At 50.6% G+C, this 22,821-nt stretch overlaps 1 protein-coding gene across 7 annotated transcripts in view; it reads right to left on the bottom strand.

Annotated features, from left to right (window-relative positions):
* Positions 1 to 22,821, bottom strand: part of abcc3 (ATP-binding cassette, sub-family C (CFTR/MRP), member 3) — a 183,552-nt gene that overhangs the window by 118,240 nt on the left and 42,491 nt on the right. For all 7 annotated transcript variants that reach the window (XR_005457913.1, XM_038776532.1, XM_038776531.1 and 4 more), the window contains exons 2-4: positions 14,254 to 14,430; positions 4,744 to 4,869; positions 273 to 410 (exon numbers count right to left, since the gene is read on the bottom strand). Coding sequence is in view for 6 of the 7 variants with exons in the window: in XM_038776532.1 (XP_038632460.1) it covers positions 273 to 410; positions 4,744 to 4,869; positions 14,254 to 14,430 (441 nt within the window). In the remaining variant the exon portion in view is untranslated. The remainder of the gene's footprint in view (positions 1 to 272; positions 411 to 4,743; positions 4,870 to 14,253; positions 14,431 to 22,821) is intronic.

Here is a 22,821-nt window from a genome sequence, read left to right as displayed (position 1 = left end):
AGAGGTAACATTGGCCTGTCCAGCCCATTCACCCCACAGCCCAGACCTGTGTCATCACTGCCGTGAAAGTTTAGCATAAACACTCGCTGATTCAGCAAAATTTCAGCATATCCATTGCTCCAGTCCACCTGGTTTACTCACTCCTGCTCAGTGGCCGTGGCGCTCTCAGTGAATCTCTTAACATTTACTGAATAGAGAGGTTAATCCATTTAAGATTCATGGGGACATTTCAATGAATACTTTCTGCTGCCTCTCAGCGCTCTCTTACTTACCTCACTGATTGCCAGCAGGATCTTTGATCTGAATGGTATCACAGCACAAAGCAACGCAATGAGCCAGAAGAAGAAGAGCACTCCGGAGGACTGGATTCCTCGTAACCTCTCATACTGGATCAGAAAGGTCGCCAGTAACTGAAGGCACAATGAAGAAAAGCGTTAGTAACAACCTCGCCCTCCATAACAGAACCCACAGCCAGGCGTTCACAGCACAGACACACCTTAAAACCCAGAGGAGTTAAAAATACTCACCAGGACATCAACTCTCCAGGTGTGTGGATCCCACAGATCTTGGCTGAAGCTGCCTTTGCTATTCTACATGGGAGATGTGGCTGAAACCTTTCAATTTTTTAAATAATTCATTTTACGGGCGTGGGTGTCGCTGGTTAGGCCAGAATTTATTGCCCATCCCTAGTTGCCCTTTCAGAAGGTGGTGGTGAGCTGCCTTTTTGAACTGCTACAGTCCCTGAGGTGTAGGTACACCCACTGTGCTGTCAGGGAGGGAGTTCCAGGATGTTGCCCCGGCGACAGTGAAGGAACGGCCGATATATTTCCCAGTCAGGGTGGTGAGTGACTTGGAGGGGGACCTCCAGGTGGTGGGGTTCCCAGGTATCTGCTGCTCTTGTCCTTCTAGATGGTAGTGGTCGTGGGTTTGGAACGTGCTGTCTGAGGAATTTACCCCGGTGGAGGACCCCCCTCCCCCCCACCCCCCCTCCCCCCCACCCCAGCAGTCCAGAACAAGGATTCAACTTCAAGTCAGAAACAGGCCTGTCAGAGGTGAAGGATCGTGGAAATTTGAACTCTCCCCAAAAAGCTGTGGAATATGGGGTTCAATTGTAACGTTGACAACTATAATTGACAGGACTTTGGTTGGGCATGGTAATCAGGGATATGGAAAAATGGTGGGTAATTGGAGTTTGAGGTGTTCACCAGGCATAATCATATCTAATGTGGAGCAGACTCGAGGGACAGAATGGCCTCCTCCTGTTCCTCTGTAATGGGTTTGAAGGACGGAATGGCCTCCTCCTGTTCCTCTGTAACGGGTTTGAAGGGCTGAATGGCCTCTTCCTGTTCCTCTGTAACGGGTTTGAAGGACGGAATGGCCTCCTGTTCCTATGTAACGGGTTTGAAGGGCTGAATGGTCTCCTGTTCCTATGTAACGGGTTTAAAGGGCTGAATGGCCTCCTCCTGTTCCTCTGTAATGGGTTTGAAGGACGGAATGGCCTCCTGTTACTCTGTAACGGGTTTGAAGGGCTGATTGGCCTCCGCCTGTTCCTCTGTAATGGGTTTGAAGGACAGAATGGCCTCCTGTTCCTCTGTAACGGGTTTGAAGGGCTGAATGGCCTCCTCCTGTTCCTCTGTAACGGGTTTGAAGGGCTGAATGGCCTCCTCCTGTTCCTCTGTAATGGGTTTGAAGGGCTGAATGGCCTCCTCCTGTTCCTCTGTAATGGGTTTGAAGGACGGAATGGCCTCCTCCTATTCCTATGTAACGGGTTTGAAGGGCTGAATGGCCTCCTGTTCCTATGTAACAGGTTTGAAGGGCTGTGTGACTCCTCCTGTTCCTCTGTAATGGGTTTGAAGGACGGAATGGCCTCCTCCTAGTCCTATGTAACGGGTTTGAAGGGCTGAATGGCCTCCTGTTCCTATGTAACAGGTTTGAAGGGCTGAATGGCCTCCTCCTGTTCCTCTGTAATGGGTTTGAAGGACGGAATGGCCTCCTCCTGTTCCTCTGTAATGGGTTTGAAGGGCTGAATGGCCTCCTCCTGTTCCTCTGTAATGGGTTTGAAGGGCTGATTGGCCTCCGCCTGTTCCTATGTAATGGGTTTGAAGGGCTGAATGGCCTCCTCCTGTTCCTCTGTAATGGGTTTGAAGGGCTGAATGGCCTCCTCCTGTTCCTCTGTAATGGGTTTGAAGGACGGAATGGCCTCCTCCTGTTCCTATGTAACGGGTTTGAAGGGCTGAATGGCCTCCTGTTCCTATGTAACAGGTTTGAAGGGCTGAATGGCCTCCTCCTGTTCCTATGTAACAGGTTTGAAGGGCTGAATGGCCTCCTCCTGTTCCTCTGTAATGGGTTTGAAGGACGGAATGGCCTCCTCCTGTTCCTCTGTAATGGGTTTGAAGGGCTGAATGGCCTCTTCCTGTTCCTCTGTAACGGGTTTGAAGGGCTGAATGGCCTCCTCCTGTTCCTCTGTAATGGGTTTGAAGGGCTGATTGGCCTCCGCCTGTTCCTCTGTAATGGGTTTGGACAGAATGGCCTCCTGTTCCTCTGTAATGGGTTTGAAGGACAGAATGGCCTCCTCCTGTTGTGAGTAAATATTGATGGGCTACTCTGCTGTGGGGGGGCTGATTTTGCCCTTATTAATGAAATTCACCCCAACTATGTGAGTGTACCAGCCCAGTGTGCACCTGAGCAGTCCAGGTGAGAAAGAATCAAACCCGATCTCACTCTGGGTGCATTTATCCTGTCTCAGCTGTATTTTAATTTTTTGTTCATTCTCGTGAGATGGGCATCATTCTCCAGGCTGTGACAAATTACCCATTATTAGTTGCTTGGAGAAGGTGGCCATTGGCTTTCTTTGTGAACTGCTGCAGCAGTTTGATGCACCTTAAAAGACTGGAGCAGGAGTAGGCCATTCAGCCCCTCGAGCCTGCTAAGCCATTCACTCTGATCATGGCTGATCGGATTTCAGCCCTAACTCCATTTTCTGTCCTCCCATAACCTTCTGACTCCCTTGCCAATCAAACATCTGTCTCACCCAGCCTTCAATCAATTCATCGACACAGTCTCCACAGAATTCTTGGGAAGAGAAATCCAGACGCCCAACGATCCTCTGCGAGAAGAGATTTCTCCTCAACTCCATCTGGATTTAGATTTATTGTCACGTGTACTAAGGGACAGTGAAAAGTATTGTCTCTGCGTACAGTCCAGACAGATCGTTCCATGAAAAACATAGGACATACGATAAATAAAGGATTGGTACGGTTATAAGATGTAGGAAGAGGATCTGTGGGGGAAGAGGATCTGTGGGGGAAGAGGATCTGTGGGGGAAGAGGATCTGTGGGGGAAGAGGATCTGTGGGGGAAGAGGATCTGTGGGGGAAGCGGATCTGTGGGGGAAGCGGATCTGTGGGGGAAGAGGATCTGTGGGGGAAGAGGATCTGTGGGGGAAGAGGATCTGTGGGGGAAGCGGATCTGTGGGGGAAGAGGATCTGTGGGGGAAGAGGATCTGTGGGGGAAGAGGATCTGTGGGGGAAGAGGATCTGTGGGGGAAGAGGATCTGTGGGAGAAGAGGATCTGTGGGGGAAGAGGATCTGTGGGGGAAGAGGATCTGTGGGGGAAGAGGATCTGTGGGGGAAGAGGATCTGTGGGGGAAGAGGATCTGTGGGGGAAGAGGATCTGTGGGGGAAGAGGATCTGTGGAGGAAGAGGATCTGTGGGGGAAGAGGATCTGTGGGGGAAGAGCATCTGTGGGGGAAGAGTATCTGTGGGGGAAGAGGATCTGTGGGGGAAGAGGATCTGTGGGGGAAGAGGATCTGTGGGGGAAGAGGATCTGTGGGGGAAGAGGATCTGTGGGGGAAGAGGATCTGTGGGGGAAGAGGATCTGTGGGGGAAGAGCATCTGTGGGGGAAGAGCTCGCAGGGGGTCACCACCTTAAAATGGGAGACTCCTCATTTTCAAATTGTGCCTCCCAGCTTGGGATTCCCCCATGAGAGGAGACATCCTCTCAGTATTGATCCAGTCCTGCCCCCTCAGGATCCTCTAACGTTCAATAAGATCAGCTCTCATTCTGCTAAACCCTAATGAGTATGGGCGCAACCTGCTTAACCTTTCCTCACAAGATAACCCCTTCACCCCAGGAATCAGGCTGATGAACCTTCTCAGGGGTTTGCCCGTCCAGTTCAAGAGACATTCAAGGGTCAACCACATTGGTGTAGGACTGGAGTCATAAAGACTGTGGGTTTCCTTCCCTGAACGCTATCCGACGTGTGTAGGTGAGGGACGATATGCAAATAAACTGGAGGCAAAGCAAGCTGCTGACATCAGGCATCTTCAGTGAAAGTGGGGGTCATTTCTTCTGCTCCCCCTCTCACCAGTGTCACTTCACAGCCCACCTACCCATCGCTAATCAGGACACTGAGATCCAGCACAGGGTGCTCGCTGCTTGTCCTGGTTTGCATGTTCCATAATAGTCAAGACAGGGTAGGAGCTCAGGGGCTCAGAGCTGCAGATGCAATCCCGCTTTACAAGATCACAATTACAATCTCTGCCATGACACGGAGGAGCTGGGCCAGAGGTGAGGTGGGGAAGGGGAGGGGTGGGGGAGGGACAGTTAGGGCTGAGCCTGATAATCACCCCAACATGTCAGTGTAGCGAGAGTTTAAAAAGTATAAGTGCTGTGAATTCCAAACTGCCAACCACATAGCAACATAAAATGTGTTAATGACAGGACTCTGCAATGCTCTGCTCACCATAGTGACTCCCAACAGCAAAGGACTGGTGAAATACACTGCAGCTATTGCTTGTACATTCACCACTTCAAACAAGGAGAAGAAGAGGTCAGCCCAGCAGATAATCCACAGCAACAACCCAAGAACCTGCAGAACACACACAACTTCTGGTCAGACAATGGGGAGTAAACACAGATATTCCAATAATACAGGATATATGTTCAAGTGGATGACCTGACACACACTTACACATTGTGCCAGGTATGAAAAACTCCAATAGGAGCTATTGAGAAATCAACGTGGACATTTCCTGCTTTCCCAATGCCACCTCCCTGAAGCTCACACAGTGAAAGCAGAGGAGGCGGATACAAGCCAGGATCTGGGAATGTCTCTGGCCCTGAATAGCTGCTGGTCTTCGATTGGCTGAAGCCACAGCTGACCAGCACAGAGCTCTGACAGGTGAATGTGCTGACTGTACTGACCCGGCACTAGACGCAAGTGAATCAGGCGTACTCACGTTCACAGTGATGGTTCAACGTTCCTTTCATTATACAGGCTATCCCCTGCATTCGGATATCTCCTGGGTTCAGTTATCACATTTACCAAGTCACCCACAGAGTACTGACTTTATCCTAACCTTCCGTACCAGACACCCCACTTTGGAGTCACTTGTATAGCAAAGGGATCCACATCTTCTCCAGTTTCCTCCCACAGTCCAATGATGTGCAGGTTAGGTGGATTGGCCATGCTAAATTGCCCTTAGTGTCCAAAAAAGGTTAGCTGGGGTTACTGGGGTAGGGTGGAGGTGTGGGCTTAAGTAGGGTGTTCTTTCCAAGGGCTGGTGCAGACTCGATGGGTTGAATGGCCTCCTTCTGCACTATAAATTCTATGATTCTATGATCTCTTGCCTAGACAGGAGACCAGTTGTTCCCAAAACCACTGCTGGATGGGCAACAGTAACTAGTTCTTTCCAACTTTGTAATATCACTTGTATTCGTCCCTCTCTCATCTGCTGTTGAAACTCTCATTTATGCCTTTATTACTTTTAGACTTGACTACTCCAACACACTTAGACTGGTGCCCCAGTTTATGCTACAAAAACTGGTGCCCCAGTTTACGCTACATAGACTGATGCCCCAGTTTACGCTACTTAGACTGGTGCCCCAGTTTACGCTACATAGACTGATGCCCCAGTTTACGCTACATAGACTGATGCCCCAGTTTACGCTACTTAGACTGGTGCCCCAGTTTACGCTACTTAGACTGGTGCCCCAGTTTACGTTACATAAACTAAGTGCCATTGAAAACATTGCTGCCCATGTCCTAACTTGGCACCAAATCCAGTTCATTCATCGCCCTCGCTCTCAATGAACTGCACTACTCCCTGGTTAAGCAATGCCTCGATTTTAAAATTCTAACCCTCGTTTTTAATCCCTTCGTGGTCTTGTTCTTCCCTAACCCTGAAATCTCCTCCAGCCACACAACCCTCGGAGAAATCTGCGCCCCTCTAAATCTGGCCTCTTGAGCATTGGTTTAATCCAACCCCTTGATCTGTCTGCAGCCTATGACACGATTGGCCAAGCCATCCTCCTCCAACTCCTCGCCACTGCGGCCCAGCTGGGTGTGGCTGCTCTCCTCCCCTTCCATTCTTATCCATCAAATTCTAGAAAGAGTATGGCTTACAATGGCTTCTCTTCTTGCTCCCATATGCTGGTGTTCCCCGAGGATCTATTCTTAGCTTGCTCGTATCTGTCAGCCGGAGTTTTCCGGCCATTGGGAGTCTCTGTACCTGCCAACTGCGCACCCCTGCCCGTATGTCTCCTGGCAGCATGGGATGGCTTCAATGAAAAATCCCATTGATAAGAGGTGTGAGTAGAGAATCCCGCCGCCAGTGAAAGGTGTGCCACCGGGAAACATGGGCTGTGGGACCGGAAAATCCCGCCCCTCAACTACACGCTGCCACTCAGCAATATCATCCAAAAACAGCACTGGCTTTCACAAGTACACTGACCATATTTACTCTGCCCCCCCACCCCACACTCTCAAGTCCTTTAAAGCGGCTAAACAATCACGCTGCCTATCCAACATCTAGTACCAGATGAGCCAAAATGTCCCCACTTAAACACATTGGTGGGTGGGTGGGGTGGGGGGGGGGGGAGAGAATTAAGCTATTGTTTTCAGTCTCTGTGACAAACTCCATTCCTTTTTTTTAAATATAAATTTAGAGTACCCAATTCATTTGACCCAAAAGGGCAATTTAGCGTGGCCAATCCACCTACCCTGCACATCTTTGGGTTGTGGGGGCGAAACCCACACAGACACGGGGAGAATTTGCAAACTCCACACGGACAGCGACCCAGGGCCGGGATCGAACCTGGGACCTCAGCGCCGTGCTAACCGCTGCGCCACCGTGCCACCCCACAAACTCCATTCCTTGGCTGCCGAATCCATCCCTCTCCCTTCAATCGCCTCAGGCTGAACTGGACCGTATACAACCTCCATGTTATATGTGATTCCGAGATGAGATTCCCACTCCATCTGTGCTCCATCACCAGGAGTACCCATTTCTATATCAGAAATCTGACTCCACCCCCACCTCAGCATATCTGCTGCTAAACCCCAATGTCAATTTTTCCATCACATGGGCCCGAAGCTCTGCAATACCCTCCCTAATCCGCTCGGCCTCACTTTCCAATTATTTGATTTTTAAAAATTCATTCTTAGGACATAAACATTAAGCAGTGTTTATGACCCATTCCTAGCTGCCCTCGAGAAGGTGGTGGTGAGCTGCTGTCTTGAACTGCTAACATAAGAACTAGGAGCAGGAGTAGGCCATCTGGCCCCTCGAGCCTTCTCCGCCATTCAATGAGATCATGGCTGATCTTTTGTGGACTCAGCTCCACTTTCCGGCCCGAACACCATAACCCTTAATCCCTTTTTTCTTCAAAAAACTATCTATCTTTACCTTAAAAACATGTAATGAAGGAGCCTCAACTGCTTCACTGGGCAAGGAATTCCATAGATTCACAACCCTTTGGGTGAAGAAGTTCCTCCTAAACTCAGCCCTAAATCTACTTCCCTTTATTTTGAGGCTATGTCCCCTAGTTCTGCTGTCACCCGCCAGTGGAAACAACCTGCCCGCATCTATCCTATCTATTCCCTTCATAATTTTAAATGTTTCTATAAGATCCCCCCTCATCCTTCTAAATTCCAACGAGTACAGTCCCAGTCTACTCAACCTCTCCTCGTAATCCAACCCCATCAGCTCTGGGATTAACCTAGTGGATCTCCTCTGCACACCCTCCAGCGCCAGTACGTCCTTTCTCAAGTAAGGAGACCAAAACTGAACACAATACTCCAGGTGTGGCCGCACTAACACCTTATACAATTGCAGCGTAACCTCCCTAGTCTTAAACTCCATCCCTCTAACGGCCAATGTGGTACACCCAGTATTGTTCGGGGGGGGAGTTCCAGGATTTTGGCCCAGTGACAGTGATGGAATGGCGATATATTTCCAAGTCAAGGTGGTGGGAAGAATTTTGAGTCCATGTCCACCGTGAGCGTAAACAGCCACATGGATGCAAAATTCCTGCAAGAGTTGGGAAACAAGATTCTCATGCCCAGGCCAGCGACCAGCCCTTTGGGTAGCTCCACTGAGGTGGGGAAAAGTAACTAGTCTGTGAAGTGGGGGTGGCGAGGGCTGAGAGATCCCTGCTTTCTGTGGAGTTGGCACTATCAGACCTGCCCGCCAGAGTGATGGCGTAAACCATGCAACCAGGTATTCTTTGCACCAAGTGCCAGGAAATCTGGTCTGAAAACTCGGTTGTGCATCAGGAGAGATAGAGGCCGACTTTCGGGCAGAGCCTGACACTTAACAAATGATGGTTAAATTGCACCCAGTGAGCGGATTGGAGAGGAACTTACAGGTGATGGTGCTCCCATTTATCTGCTGTCCTGGACCTTCTAGATGGTTGTGGTTGTGGGTTTAAAAGGAGCCTTGTCTCCTGGATCGTCTCCGCCTGCTCCAACTGCAGATTTTCCTTTCTTCAGGATTGCCGTGTGTAATTTCCAGTAATTGTATTTATTTTGCTGTTTTCCAAGTCTCCCACCCTCCCCTTTACTTTCACACATAAAATCGATGATTTTGGTTTAAAAGAGAGAATTACAAAAGGCTTCAGGATGATGGGAAAACATTTTGTGGGTAACTCTCTAAGATCAGGAATTTGTCAGCATGTGGAATTTCTCCAAAAGCAGGATGGTGCAGTTAGTGTAACCTGCAATATGTGGGGCGGCACGGTAGCACAGTGGTTAGCACTGTTGCTTCACAGCACCAGGGTCCCAGATTCGATTCCCAGCTTGGGTCACTGTCTGTGCGGAGTCTGCACATTCTCCCCGTGTCTGCGTGGGTTTCCTCCGGGTGCTCCGGTTTCCTCCCACAAGTCCCGAAAGACGTGCTGTTAGATGAATTGGACATTCTGAATTCTCCCTCAGTGTACCCGGACAGGTGCCGGAATGTGGTGACTAGGGGCTTTTCACAGTAACGTCATTGCAGTGTTAATGTAAGCCTACTTGTGACAATAATAAAGATGATAAGATTATTATAAAACAGAAAATGCTGGACGTACTTTTCGGCGTCAGCCTGAACTGTCACAGCTGCAGCCTGCTTTGATGGGACTTCTCCTTCACCATGTGAAAAAGATTGAAAGTTGCATGTACCTACATCTTAAATTATCAGCTGCCCCTATCCCACTGCATTTTCGGTACAACCGTTTCGTTCTGTACAGCCCAAGGCCGTCATTCCCAGCTTGCTCATCAATCACAGCCAATCTGCAAATTCCACAAAGATGTTGGGCTTGGCTGACTCTCTAACTTGGAACATTACACAAGAGGCCAGATTCAGGATAATTACCCATCTACTCTTCATAATTTGTTATTATCTTTATACAAAGTAGAGTCAAATGGGAAACATATGGGGAAAGGGAAGGAGACTAAGGGGATAACTCTCTCGACACGGGCACAATCGCCTCCGTCTGTGCTGTTTGCCCTCTAATTTTAACTAATCTGGTTCTGTAATTAAATGACCTTAAATAATCTCTCCAGCAAAATTAGGATCAATGCTAGAATAGAAGTGTGTATGAGAAGTGTGTTGGATGGAAAAAAAGGAAATTACACAAGAAAAAAGAAACTTGTCCAGTTTGATTTATTCATTGCTGGGATGTGGGTGCCACGGGGCAAGGCTGACATTTATTGCCCATCCCCAATTGCTTTTGAGCGGGTTATGAGTAGGTCAACTTCCAGAACCACCACACTCCAAGTGGTGTAGGGGCTTGTTCACCCAGCTGAAAGGTATACCTAGGGCAGGTATATGCTAGGGCAGCACGGTAGCATTGTGGATAGCATAATTGCTTCACAGCTCCAGGGTCCCAGGTTCAATTCCAGCTTGGGTCACTGTCAGTGCGGAGTCTGCACATCCTCCCCGTGTGTGCGTGGGTTTCCTCCGGATGCTCCGGTTTCCTCCCACAGTCCAAAGATGTGCAGGTTAGGTGGATTGGCCATGATAAATTGCCCTTGGTGTCCAAAATTGCCCTTAGTGTTGGGTGGGGTTACTGGGTTATGGGGATAGGGTGGAGGTGTTGACCTTGGGTAGGGTGCTCTTTCCAAGAGCCGGTGCAGACTCGATGGGCTGAATGGCCTCCTTCTGCACTGTAAATTCTATGATACCATCACACTCCAAACTTGTCCTTTGTAGATAATAGACAGGCTCCCTTCTCCGAGTTGATATACGAGCCCCAGTATTTATATGGCTGGTCCAGTTCCACTTCTGGTTAATGCACACCCACTATGGCTAAGTTGGAGAATTCAACAAAGGTAATGGCACTAAATATCACTGGGAGATAGTTAGATTCGCTTTTCAAAATATAATCATTGCCTGGCATTTTGTCATAGCCCAAGCCTGTTCAGAATGAAAAGTTGGCAAATATAACCTTGATAGACAACGAGAAATAATTAAACAGGAGCTGGATAGGGTGCAAACGAAGCATATTCCAGTGGGAAGACTGGGGTTCCTTGAAGGAAGTGATTATCTGCCCTCAAAATTTGATCTAATCAAAATTAAATGAAATGCAGGAGAAATGTAGTCATCATCAAACGCTACCTCCCATTGCCAAGATCCCAGGTTCAATCCTGGCCCACTGTTCTGTGGAGTTTGCACATTCACCCAGTCTCTGCGTGGGTCTCACCCCACAAGGGTAGGTGGATTAAAAAATGCATACCATAACATAAAATATGTTTATTGTATTTTAACTTGCATTCTCCCTCATAGTCCTTTGATCTCACCTTTCAGACTGACCTATATTGTGCTGGCTTTCTGTCTGCAGAGTCTGCTTTTTAAATGGAAAGGTCTTTTTCTTTTGTTAAAAAACAAAGGTACCTCAACATCTGGAACCAAGTCAGACATGACTGGCAGCACAGTGGCGCAGTGGTTAGCACTGCTGCCTCATGGCACCGAGGTCCCAGGTTCGATCCCGGCTCTGGGTCACTGTCCGTGTGGCGTTTGCACATTCTCCCTGTATTTGTGTGGGTTTCGCCCCCTACAACCCAAAGATGTGCAGGGTAGGTGGATTGGCCACGCTAAATTGCTCCTTAATTTGAAGGAAAAAAAATGAATTGGGTACTCTAAATTTATTTTAAAAAAGACATGAAGGAGACCACCTTTGATTGGATGGGGAGATAGAGAGTTTGCACAGAACAGATGGATCTTCAAACCCAAAGTTGAAACCAGTTAATTAGGCTTCTCATTCAAGGAAATGGGACTATGATCCTAATCACACTGAGAAGTGGAGTGATTTATATCCAATTATCTCAACAGAAGAAGAATGGAGGCTCAGGCTAGTATTTCCTCCAATTCTGTGGAAGAGTAAATGTATCATTTTGTTGTGGAGTCTAAAACGTGTCTCCTCGCAAAGGGGACTGGCATTCGACAGGAAATTATAGATCAGTTAGACTACTTGAAAACTGCTGACAAATAAGGCACAAAATTACTTGAAGAATTGGAAGATAACACAGCCAATTAATTATTTGTTCAAAATAGTGTCAAAGCTTTGATTACAAAGAGATTGGAGTAAAAAAGTAAAGAAGTCTTGCTGTTGCTGTAAAGGGCCCTGTTGGGCGGCACTGCGACGCAGTGGTTAGCACTGCTGCCTCAGGGCACAGAGGACCCGGGTTCAATCCCAGCCCTGAGTCACTGAGCGTGTGGAGTTTGCACATTCTCCCGGTGCCTGCGTGGGCTGGAAAGTCCCACCCGGTGTCTTTTGTTCAGCTGAACAATTAGATGTGGCCACAGTAAAACCTTTCAAACGGAGGTTGTGGTGCTTTCCCTCACTATTGTGATCAGGAGTGTCAGCGGCATTATGGGCTTAAATCCACAATTATTGGGGGGCAATGCAGAGGAGGAGTACTGGTGCAGCAGGAGTAGATTCAGGCAGAGGTTGTATGTAGTTTCACTGGTGACGCAGACCTGTATTGATCCAACCTTTCAACTCCAGGTTGGCTAAGGCGAGAAAGATAAACAGAGTTATAGTTTAAACAGAAAGAGTAACAGCTCCCAGAAAAACTAAATGGCTCCATATTAACATGGAAGGTATTTTTAAACTTTAAATCTGTTAATGATTCACTCGTTCCCGCTTTAAAAGGAGTTTGGGCCCTTGAAAAATTGAATTGGTTTGTCTTATCAGGGCTATTTCCTCCTGGCAGAACGAGTAGATCAACAATTAGTGATATCACAATGTTGATAAGGCCAACACAGCCACTGTATTACTTCATTTTCCATTCAGGCTTTCTCCTTCACCCTCTCTACCACGCACTATTATCAACCCCACACTCACAGCACCTCCCTGGGTTTGCCCAGCAGCTGGAATTTAGCACAGGGAATGCGGGCATTTTTGTACACACAAAGATAAATAACCAGAGTTTAATGGTTTACACAGCAAGAGTCATCATTGATTAATCAAGTTCTAGGACCAGAGATGCTGGAAAATTAATAATGGTGAATGAACCAGTCAGTCATTTACTGCAATTGTGTAGAATTTACACAAGAGTCAATATCTCCACACAAAGGTCACTTGCATTTTTTTCCTATGGTTGTTACAGAGGAACTTCAAAACCAGTACCAGCAAGAACCTCCCCAGACCAGAACATTGCATGGGTTAGATACAGAGTAAAGCTCCCTCTACACTGTCCCCATCAAACACTCCCAGGACAGGTACAGTACGGGGATAGATACAGAGTAAAGCTTCCTCTACACTGTCCCCATCAAACACTCCCAGGACAGGTACAGCACGGGGTTAGATACAGAGTAAAGCTCCCTCTACACTGTCCCCATCAAACACTCCCAGGACAGGTACAGCACGGGTTAGATACAGAGTAAAGCTCCCTCTACACTGTCCACATCAAACACTCCCAGGACAGGTACAGCACGGGGTTAGATACAGAGTAAAGCTCCCTCTACACTGTCCCCATCAAACACTCCCAGGACAGGTACAGCACGGGGTTAGATATAGAGTAAAGCTCCCTCTACACTGTCCCCATCAAACACTCCCAGGACAGGTATAGCACGGGATTAGATACAGAGTAAAGCTCCCTCTACACTATCCCCATCAAACACTCCCAGGACAGGTACAGCACGGGGTTAGATACAGAGTAAAGCTCCCTCTACACTGTCCCCATCAAACACTCTCAGGACAGGTACAGCACGGGGTTAGATACAGAGTAAAACTCCCTCTACACTGTCCCCATCAAACACTCCCAGGACAGGTACAGGGTTAGATACAGAGTAAAGCTCCCTCTACACTGTCCCCATCAAACACTCTCAGGACAGGTACAGCACGGGGTTAGATACAGAGTAAAACTCCCTCTACACTGTCCCCATCAAACACTCCCAGGACAGGTACAGCACGGGGTAGATACAGAGTAAAGCTCCCTCTACACCGTCCCCATCAAACACTCCCAGGACAGGTACAGCACGGGGTTAGATACAGAGTAAAACTCCCTCTACACTGTCCCCATCAAACACTCCCAGGACAGGTACAGCACGGGGTTAGATACAGAGTAAAGCTCCCTCTACACTGTCCCCATCAAACACTCCCAGGACAGGTACAGCACGGGGTTAGATACAGAGTAAAGCTCCCTCTACACTGTCCCCATCAAACACTACCAGGACAGGTACAGCACGGGGTTAGATACAGAGTAAAGCTCCCTCTACACTGTCCCCATCAAACTCTACCAGGACAGGTACAGCAAGAGGTTTGATACAAAGTACACTGCCCCATCAAACCGTTTGCAGGGCAAGTGGAGGCTTCAACAGGATTGATAATATATCAGAGAACAGGCCGGTTATTGCAAGTTTGCTTCAGTTTGGTTTCTCCAAGTTGGTGAAATTTGCCTTCGTGCAATAAGGTTTCCCTGATGTAAACTCTGTTGCTGTGTCGGAGTTACAGGAAGTAGGTGGGAAATTCAGTTGAGTGGCAAACCTACCGTTTTGACCCTGTTGAGCAAGGTGACCCTGATGTAACCTCTGTTGATGTGTCGGAGATACAGGAAGTAGATGGGAAAGATCAGCCACAGGTACACACATGGAATCCAAACCAGGACAGTCTTCTGGAAGCATGGTGTCAGATCTGGATTGTCTGTGTTTAACGTAACATTATGATCCTGTAACAGAGAGAAAGGACACAGAAACAGGTCAGCATGGCAGAGCCACAGGAACCAAATATCCACAAGCTGACCTTTCATGTCCAATTTCAAGTGCTCCATTGTTGGCTTCTTTTCCCGGGCCCCAAGTTCTGGAGTTCTCCTGAAACTGCTTTCACTCCCTCTTTTTAAATCTACCTAGAAACAAGCTACTGGCCACTTGCCTCAAATACCTCCTCGCGTGGCTCATGGAGCAAAACCTTTGTTGCGCCTTAGTGCATTTTATGGTATTAAAGATGCTTTATAAATGTACATTGCGAGTTGTTGCCAAGGGAAGATGTCACCAGCTAGACAGCAGGATATTGGCTGTAGTGGGGACCACATCCAGCAGGCAACCAGTCAGATTTTACAATCCACCAACTCCCAGCCGTGTTGGAATGACCCAGTGATACAACAAATGACAGCGACTCCAGAATTTATTGGCAACTTCTCCCAACCCCATAACTTGGATCTAGAATTCTTAAACACAGTGAAGGAGGAGGCCATTTGGCCCATCGAGTCGGCACTGACCCTCCGAAAGAGCACATTACCCAGGCCCATTCCCCCACCGTATCCCCATAACCCTAGCTGCCTCTGGACATGCAGAGACAATTTAATATGGTCACTCCAGGGCTACATGGTGGCACAGTGGTTAGCACTACTGCCTCATGGCGCTGAGGACCCAGATTTGATCCTGGCCCCGGGTCACTGTGGAGTTTGCACATTCTCCCAGTGTCTGCGTGGGTCTCACCCCCCACAACCCAAAGATGTGCAGGGTAGGTGGATTGGCCCTTAATTGGAAAAAAAAAATGTCCAATCCACCTAACCTGCACATCTTTGGACTGTGGGAGGAAACCGGAGCACCCGGAGAAAACCCACGCACACACGGGGAGAACGTGCAAACTCCGCACAGACAGTGACCCGAGGTCGGAATTGAACTTGGGTCCCTGGTGCACAATGCAGATTAATGTACGTGTGAAATACAAATATGTTCAATCATTTAGTAACCTAAGAAGGAAGTGTTAAATATATATATATTAACTGGGTTTGATTGTATGCAAGGGGAGGAGTCTTTTGGGCTTTGACAGATGGCGTTTGCAGAGGGGGGGGGTGCTCTTATAATGCCCACCATTTCAGCTGTTTACACTTGGCTTCCACGTGCTCCCACCCTGCGACGATGCGGCTTCCACGTGCTCCCACCCTGCGGCGAGGCGGCGTCCACGTGCTCCACCCTGCGACGAGGCGGCGTCCACGTGCTCCCACCCTGCGACGAGGCGGCTTCCACATGCTCCCACCCTGCGACGAGGCGGCGTCCACGTCCTCCCACCCTGCGACGATGCGGTGTCCACTTGCTCCACCCTGCGACGATGCGGCTTCCACGTGCTCCACCCTGCGACGAGGCGGCGTCCACGTGCTCCCACCCTGCGACGAGGCGGCGTCCACGTGCTCCCACCCTGCGACGATGCGGCTTCCACATGCTCCCACCCTGCGACGATGCAGCTTCCACGTGCTCCACCCTGCGACGAGGCGGCGTCCACGTGCTCCCACCCTGCGACGAGGCGGCTTCCACGTGCTCCCACCCTGCGACGATGCGGCTTCCACGTGCTCCCACCCTGCGACGAGGCGGCGTCCACGTGCTCCCACCCTGCGACGAGGCGGCGTCCACGTGCTCCCACCCTGCGACGAGGCGGCTTCCACGTGCTCAACCCTGCGACGATGCGGCGTCCACTTGCTCCCACCCTGCGACGATGCGGCTTCCACGTGCTCCACCCTGCGACGAGGCGGCTTCCACGTGCTCCCACCCTGCGACGAGGCGGCGTCCACGTGCTCCCACCCTGCGACGAGGCGGCGTCCACGTGCTCCCACCCTGCGACGATGCGGCTTCCACGTGCTCCACCCTGCGACGAGGCGGCGTCCACGTGCTCCCACCCTGCGACGATGCGGCTTCCACGTGCTCCACCCTGCGGCGAGGCAGCTTCCACGTGCTCCACCCTGCGGCGAGGCAGCTTCCACGTGCTCCCACCCTGCGACGAGGCGGCGTCCACGTGCTCCCACCCTGCGACGATGCGGTGTCCACGTGCTCCCACCCTGCGACGAGGCGACTTCCACGTGCTCCACCCTGCGACGAGGCGGCGTCCACGTGCTCCCACCCTGCGATGAGGCAGCTTCCACGTGCTCCCACCCTGCGACGAGGCGGCTTCCACGTGCTCCACCCTGCGACGATGCAGCTTCCACGTGCTCCACCCTGCGACGAGGCAGCTTCCACGTGCTCCACCCTGCGACGAGGCGGCGTCCACGTGCTCCCACCCTGCGACGAGGCGGCGTCCACGTGCTCCCACCCTGCGACGAGGCGGCGTCCACGTGCTCCCACCCTGCGACGAGGCGGCTTCCACGTGCTCCCACCCTGCGACGATGCGGCTTCCACGTGCTCCCACCCTGCGACGAGGCGGCGTCCACGTGCTCCCACCCTGCGACGATGCGGCTTCCACGTGCTCCCACCCTGCGATGAGGCGGCGTCCACGTGCTCCCACCCTGCGACGATGCGGCTTCCACGTGCTCCCACCCTGCGATGAGGCGGCGTCCACGTGCTCAACCCTGCGACGAGGCGGCTTCCACGTGCTCCCACCCTGCGATGAGGCGGCTTCCACGTGCTCAACCCTGCGACGATGCGGCTTCCACGTGCTCCCACCCTGCGACGATGCGGCTTCCACGTGCTCCACCCTGCGACGAGGCAATTGCTTCCTTTGCGGATGCTTCTTCAACAGTTTGTGTTCTAATGCAAGGTGCATACATGAGAGTCTGTGTCAGAGGCCTTCTATTTTTCAGCTGTTTCAACTTCACAGCGAGCTGGGGTTACGCTGAGATGGTGGTGGGTAGTGTGTTGCGGGAGGTATTGAGGGCACTTGTGAGAAAGTCTTGGTTGAGGAGGTTAAGTGCTCTCTCCAGCGGGCATTGACTGGCCTCGGTCTTTTTGATGCACACGTCTCCGTTTTTGGCTCAGTGGGGTGTGGCGTAGATGGTTTTAATTGCACTGAAGTTGCGCACAGTGGTTGTCGGAAAGCTGTTGAGTGTCCTGTGCTCTTTCCACTCACAATCTGTTCTTTAGGTGGTACCTTGGTGGAGGTGCCAGTTCAGGAATGCCTTGCGTTTGCATTCATGAAGATCCTGAATCTCTGATCATTCTCACGGTGAACCAGTCTCGGTGTTTCCTGGTTGGCCTGAGTGTCTCCTTGCAGATGCTGATTATGGTAGCTTTTAGACAGACTGGGCACTGTGGACACTAGGATGACGATTATAGTCTATTGGGTGCAAAGTACCGAAAGACGTGCTGTCAGGTGAATTGGACATTCTGAATTCTCCCTCCGTGTACCCGAACAGGTGCCAGAGTGTGGGGACTAGGGGATTTTCACAGTAACTTCATTGCAGTGTTCCTGTAAGCCTACTTGTGACAATAAAGATCATTATTATTATTATACGTGCTTGGAGCGGGGCTGTCAGGAGGTCTTTCGCACGTCTCTTTGGTGAACAGGATGTTGGTGATGACCAGGTCATGTTCTAAACATTTTGTTAGGAGAACTCAGTTGGTGTTTGTTTTGCTCACACCTTCCCTGCCCAACACATCTTTCCAAAGGTTTGCATCTTTCCCGACTCTAACACTGAATCGAGCGCTGGTCTCCCTTTGTGGGACAGCGATTGGTCCAAGGCGTAGTAGAATGCATTTAGTCTTGACGTTGCATCCAAGGTTGGGGTGGAGGCATTGACGGCTGTGATGTGCTGCTTCTGAGGCAGTCAACCAATTTGTTTTTACAGTTAAGCCAACCCCATAGAGACAACATTCTTCTTTTGGTTTTCCCTTCCAGAAGATGGTGTATCTTCCATCTTGGCTTTCTCCTGCCAATCCGGCAGCAATGTCAATGATGTTCCTGACCTATGATAGTTGTGTGATGTCCAGATCTGTTGTTGTTGTCCATAAGGGTCCTAATGTTCCTGTACCTGAAATTCATTTGGTTGGGGTGGGGGTGGGGTGGAAGATGTGTGTGTGGATTACTTTAACGTGGGAAGGTCGTTGCACATCCCCCCACCCCCCCCCCCCCCCCCCCCCCCCCACGGTCCCAGCAGAGCGAGGTCTTGGCCCAGAGGCAGGGAAATCGGAGCTGGCTGGAGCCCAGGCGTTGCTGGAGGGCGAGGACTAACACACTCCTCATCCAGCTGTCAGTGACACAATGCGCGGCTTCTCAGCCAGATCAATCAGCTGCTTCCTCTTGCCCCATGTCACTTTCTGAAGCCTGATGTAACCTCAGGAGCTGCGCCTGTGGATTTGAAAGGTGTGCTGCACTACTCTTTTGAAGTTTTATCACCTTTCTTTTTTTTTTAAAAATAAATATTTTTATTCTCCTCCTTGTTCACATTTTCTCCCAAATTTGCACCCACCAACAATAAACAATAATCAGTAACAAATATGCCAATCCCCATATCAATAACAACGATCCCATCCTCCCACCAAACCCCCAAACATTAGCCCGCATGTTAACATAAACAAATAACAAAAAGGAATCAGGAATCACCCATAGTCACCATCAATACATACACAGCCCCCCTACCCCAACCCTCCCACCCCCCCCCCCAACTAATGTTCGATGTTATCCAGTTCTTGAAAGTGCATAATGAATAATGCCATGAATTGTAGAGCCCCTCCATCCTTCCCCTCAGTTCAAACTTAACCTTCTCAAGGGTCAAGAATTCCAACAGGTCCCCCCGCCAGGGCACAGGGTGGAGAAGCTGCTCTCCAACCTATCAGGATCCGCCTTCGGGCGATCAACGAGGCAAAGGGTACAACATCTGCCCCCGCGCCCGTTTCCAACCCCGGCTGGTCCGACACCCCGAATATGGCCTCCCGAGGGCCCGGGTCCAGTTTCACGTGCACCACTTTAGAGATTATCCTAAACACCTCCTTCCAGTAATCCTCCAGCTTTGGACAGGACCAAAACAGATGAACGTGGTTTCCCCCCCGAAACAAACAACGTTCACACACATCTTCTACCCCCTCAAAGGGCCGGCTCATCCTCGCCCTCGTGAGGTGCGCTCTGTATACCACCTTCAGCTGTATCAGCCCCAACCTCGCACACGAGGTGGAGGCATTCACTCTCCGGAGCACCTCACACCAGCCCCCCTCCTCTATAACCCCTCCCAACTCTTCCTCCCACTTTGCTCTGATCCCTTCCAGTGGCGCCTTCTCCTCTTCCAAAATAGCCCCGTAAACCGCTGACACTACCCCCTTCTCCAGTCCCCCTGTCGTCAGCACCTCCTCCAGCAATGTGGAGGCCGGTTCCGCCGGGAAGCTCTGTATCTCCTTTCTGGCAAAATCCCGAACCTGCATGTATCTAAACATTTCTCCCTGCTCCAGCCCATACTTCGCTCCCAGCTCCTTCAATCCTGAAAACCGACCCCCAAGAAACAAATATTTTGTCGCCTTTCTAATCAACTATTCCCACACCAGGTTCACTCTCTCTCTCTCTCTCCAGTCTCTGGTGTTTGTGTTATAACGTGTAAACACAAAATAAATGCTGCGGTGTGCTTGGCCTACTGGAGTATAGTGACCTTAATGCAACATCTGGTTAATGCTCCAGACTTGACAGAATCTACCTGACCTGTTGAGTGTTTCCAGCAACCATTGCTCGCACAAACATGATATTGCAACCTCAAGCACGCATAGATCAGCCCCCAGCCTTCCCAGCAGTTATCTGCATTTATTATCTTGCTCACATTTGGACTTCATTTCAATTAACCATACAGTATTACTGATTTCCAGAAAGTTAAACTGGTTTTAGGCCTTTGACAAGGTCCCTCACAGCAGGCTGGTGCAGAAGGTGAAGTCAGACAGGATTAGAGGCGAGCTGGAAAGATGGACACAGAACTGGCTCAGTCATAGAGGGCAAAGGGTAGCAGTGGAAGGATTTTTGAATGGAGGGTTGTGACTAGTGTGTTCCTCAGGGATCAGTGCTGGGACCTTTGCGGTCTGCAGTATATATAAATGATTGAGGAAAATGTAACTGCTCTGATTAGCAAGTTTGCAGATAACACAAAGGTTTGTGGAATTTCGGATAGAATTGTCAGAGGATACAGCAGGATATAGGTCGGTTGGGCGGAGAGATGGCAGCTGGAGTTTAATCTGGACAAATGTGATATAATGCATTTTGGAAGTTCTAATACAGATGGGAAATATACAGTAAATAGCAGAACCCTCAAGTGTATTGATAGACAGAAGGATCTGGGTGTACAGGTCCACAGGTCACTGAAAGTGGCAACGCAGAGGGCAGCATGGTGGCGGAGTGGTTAGCACTGCTGCCTCACAGCACCGAGGACCCAGGTTCTATCCCAGCTCTGGGTCACTGTCCATGTGGAATTTGCACAGTCTCCCTGTGTTTAGGTTTGCATGGGTTTCGCCTCCACAACCTAAAAGATGTGCGGGCTAGGTGGATTGGCCATGCTAAATTGCCCCATAATTGGAAAAAATGAATTGGGTACCTTAAAAAAAAAGAAAGTGGCAACTCAGGTGGCGAAGGTGGTCAAGAGGCATATGGCATTCTTGCCTTCATTGGCCAGGGCATTGAGTATAAAAATTGGCAAGTCATATTGCAGCTGGGTATAGAACCTTAGTTAGTATAGTGGTATAGTATAATACACACTTGGAGGATAGTGTTCAATTCTGTTTGCCACACTTCCAGAAGGATGTAGAGACTGGAGAGATTTACCGGATGTTGCCCGGTATAGAGGGCTATGAGGAGAGGTTGAATAAACTCGGTTTGTTCTCACTGGAATGATGGAAGTTGAGAGGTGACCTGAAACAAGTGTACAAGATTGTGAGGGGCATGGACAGCGGAGATCATCAGAGGCAAAGTTTAGAGGAGATGTGGAAGGAATGATTTTCTACATAGAGGGTAGTGGGTGCCTGGAAATCGCTGCCAGAGGAGGTGGTGGAAGCAGGGACGATAGTGACATTTAAGGGGCATCTTGACAAATACATGAATAGGATGGGAATAGAGGGATACGGACCCCGGCAGTGTAAAAGGTTTTAGGTTAGACGGGCAGCATAGTCAGCGCAGGCTTGGAGGGCCGAAGGGCCTGTTCCTCGGCTGTACTTTTCTTTGTTCTTTGACATATTACCTGATTAAACACCAGAATACACCACTCTCCCAGCCCCTCCACTGACTCTCCAGTACTGAAAGGTCCTCAATGTTGAAACCATCCCACCTCCTCCCACAAACTCTGTCCCTGTAGTTGCTGACACTTCCTGGGCTTCAGTACCTCCCTCAAGTGACCAACCTCCTATCCACAGGGGTTGAGACAGTGTGGTGATCCACCACTGTATATATATGTGTGTGCCTCTATTAGGGGATGTACAGCAGTACCTGTATTACAGGTTTGTCGGTAAGCCCCTGCCGGCTAGCTCCGCCCACAGGGAGCAGTATAAATATTCATGAGTTCTCCTGAGCTGCCATTCTACCAGCTGCAGTCGAAGGATAACATCTCAGGGTAATAAAGCCTCTCTTGTACCGGTTCGAGTCTTTGTGTGCAATTGTTAGCGCATCAGACAGCAAGACAGACAACTTTGCACGTTATCACCAGCACAGTCTACTTGGATCAAATGGACAGTTTCTGCACTGTATGCTCACCAGAGCCGGATCCCCGTTCCCAGTGCCGGAGCCGGATCCCCGTTCCCAGTGCCGGATCCCTGTTCCCAGTGCCGGAGCCGGATCCCCGTTCCCAGTGCCGGAGCCGGATCCCTGTTCCCAGTGCCGGAGCCGGATCCCCGTTCCCAGTGCCGGAGCCGGATCCCTGTTCCCAGTGCCGGAGCCGGATCCCCGTTCCCAGTGCCGGAGCCGGATCCCTGTTCCCAGTGCCGGAGCCGGATCCCCGTTCCCAGTGCCGGAGCCGGATCCCTGTTCCCAGTGCCGGAGCCGGATCCCCGTTCCCAGTGCCGGAGCCGGATCCCCGTTCCCAGTGCCGGAGCCGGATCCCCGTTCCCAGTGCCGGAGCCGGATCCCCGTTCCCAGTGCCGGAGCCCCGTTCCCAGTGCCGGAGCCGGAGCCCCGTTCCCAGTGCCGGAGCCGGATCCCCGTTCCCAGTGCCGGAGCCGGATCCCCGTTCCCAGTGCCGGAGCCCCGTTCCCAGTGCCGGAGCCGGAGCCCCGTTCCCAGAGCCGGATCCCCGTTCCCAGTGCCGGAGCCGGAGCCCTGTTCCCAGTGCCGGAGCCGGATCCCCGTTCCCAGTGCCGGAGCCGGATCCCCGTTCCCAGTGCCGGAGCCGGATCCCCGTTCCCAGAGCCGGAGCCGGATCCCCGTTCCCAGTGCCGGAGCCGGATCCCCGTTCCCA

Source organism: Scyliorhinus canicula, chromosome 18 (genome assembly GCF_902713615.1).
Source record: "Scyliorhinus canicula chromosome 18, sScyCan1.1, whole genome shotgun sequence".
NCBI classification, from domain to species: domain Eukaryota; kingdom Metazoa; phylum Chordata; class Chondrichthyes; order Carcharhiniformes; family Scyliorhinidae; genus Scyliorhinus; species Scyliorhinus canicula.
Note: the sequence above shows the minus strand (reverse complement) of the source record. Positions and strands in the feature narration are given on the sequence as shown.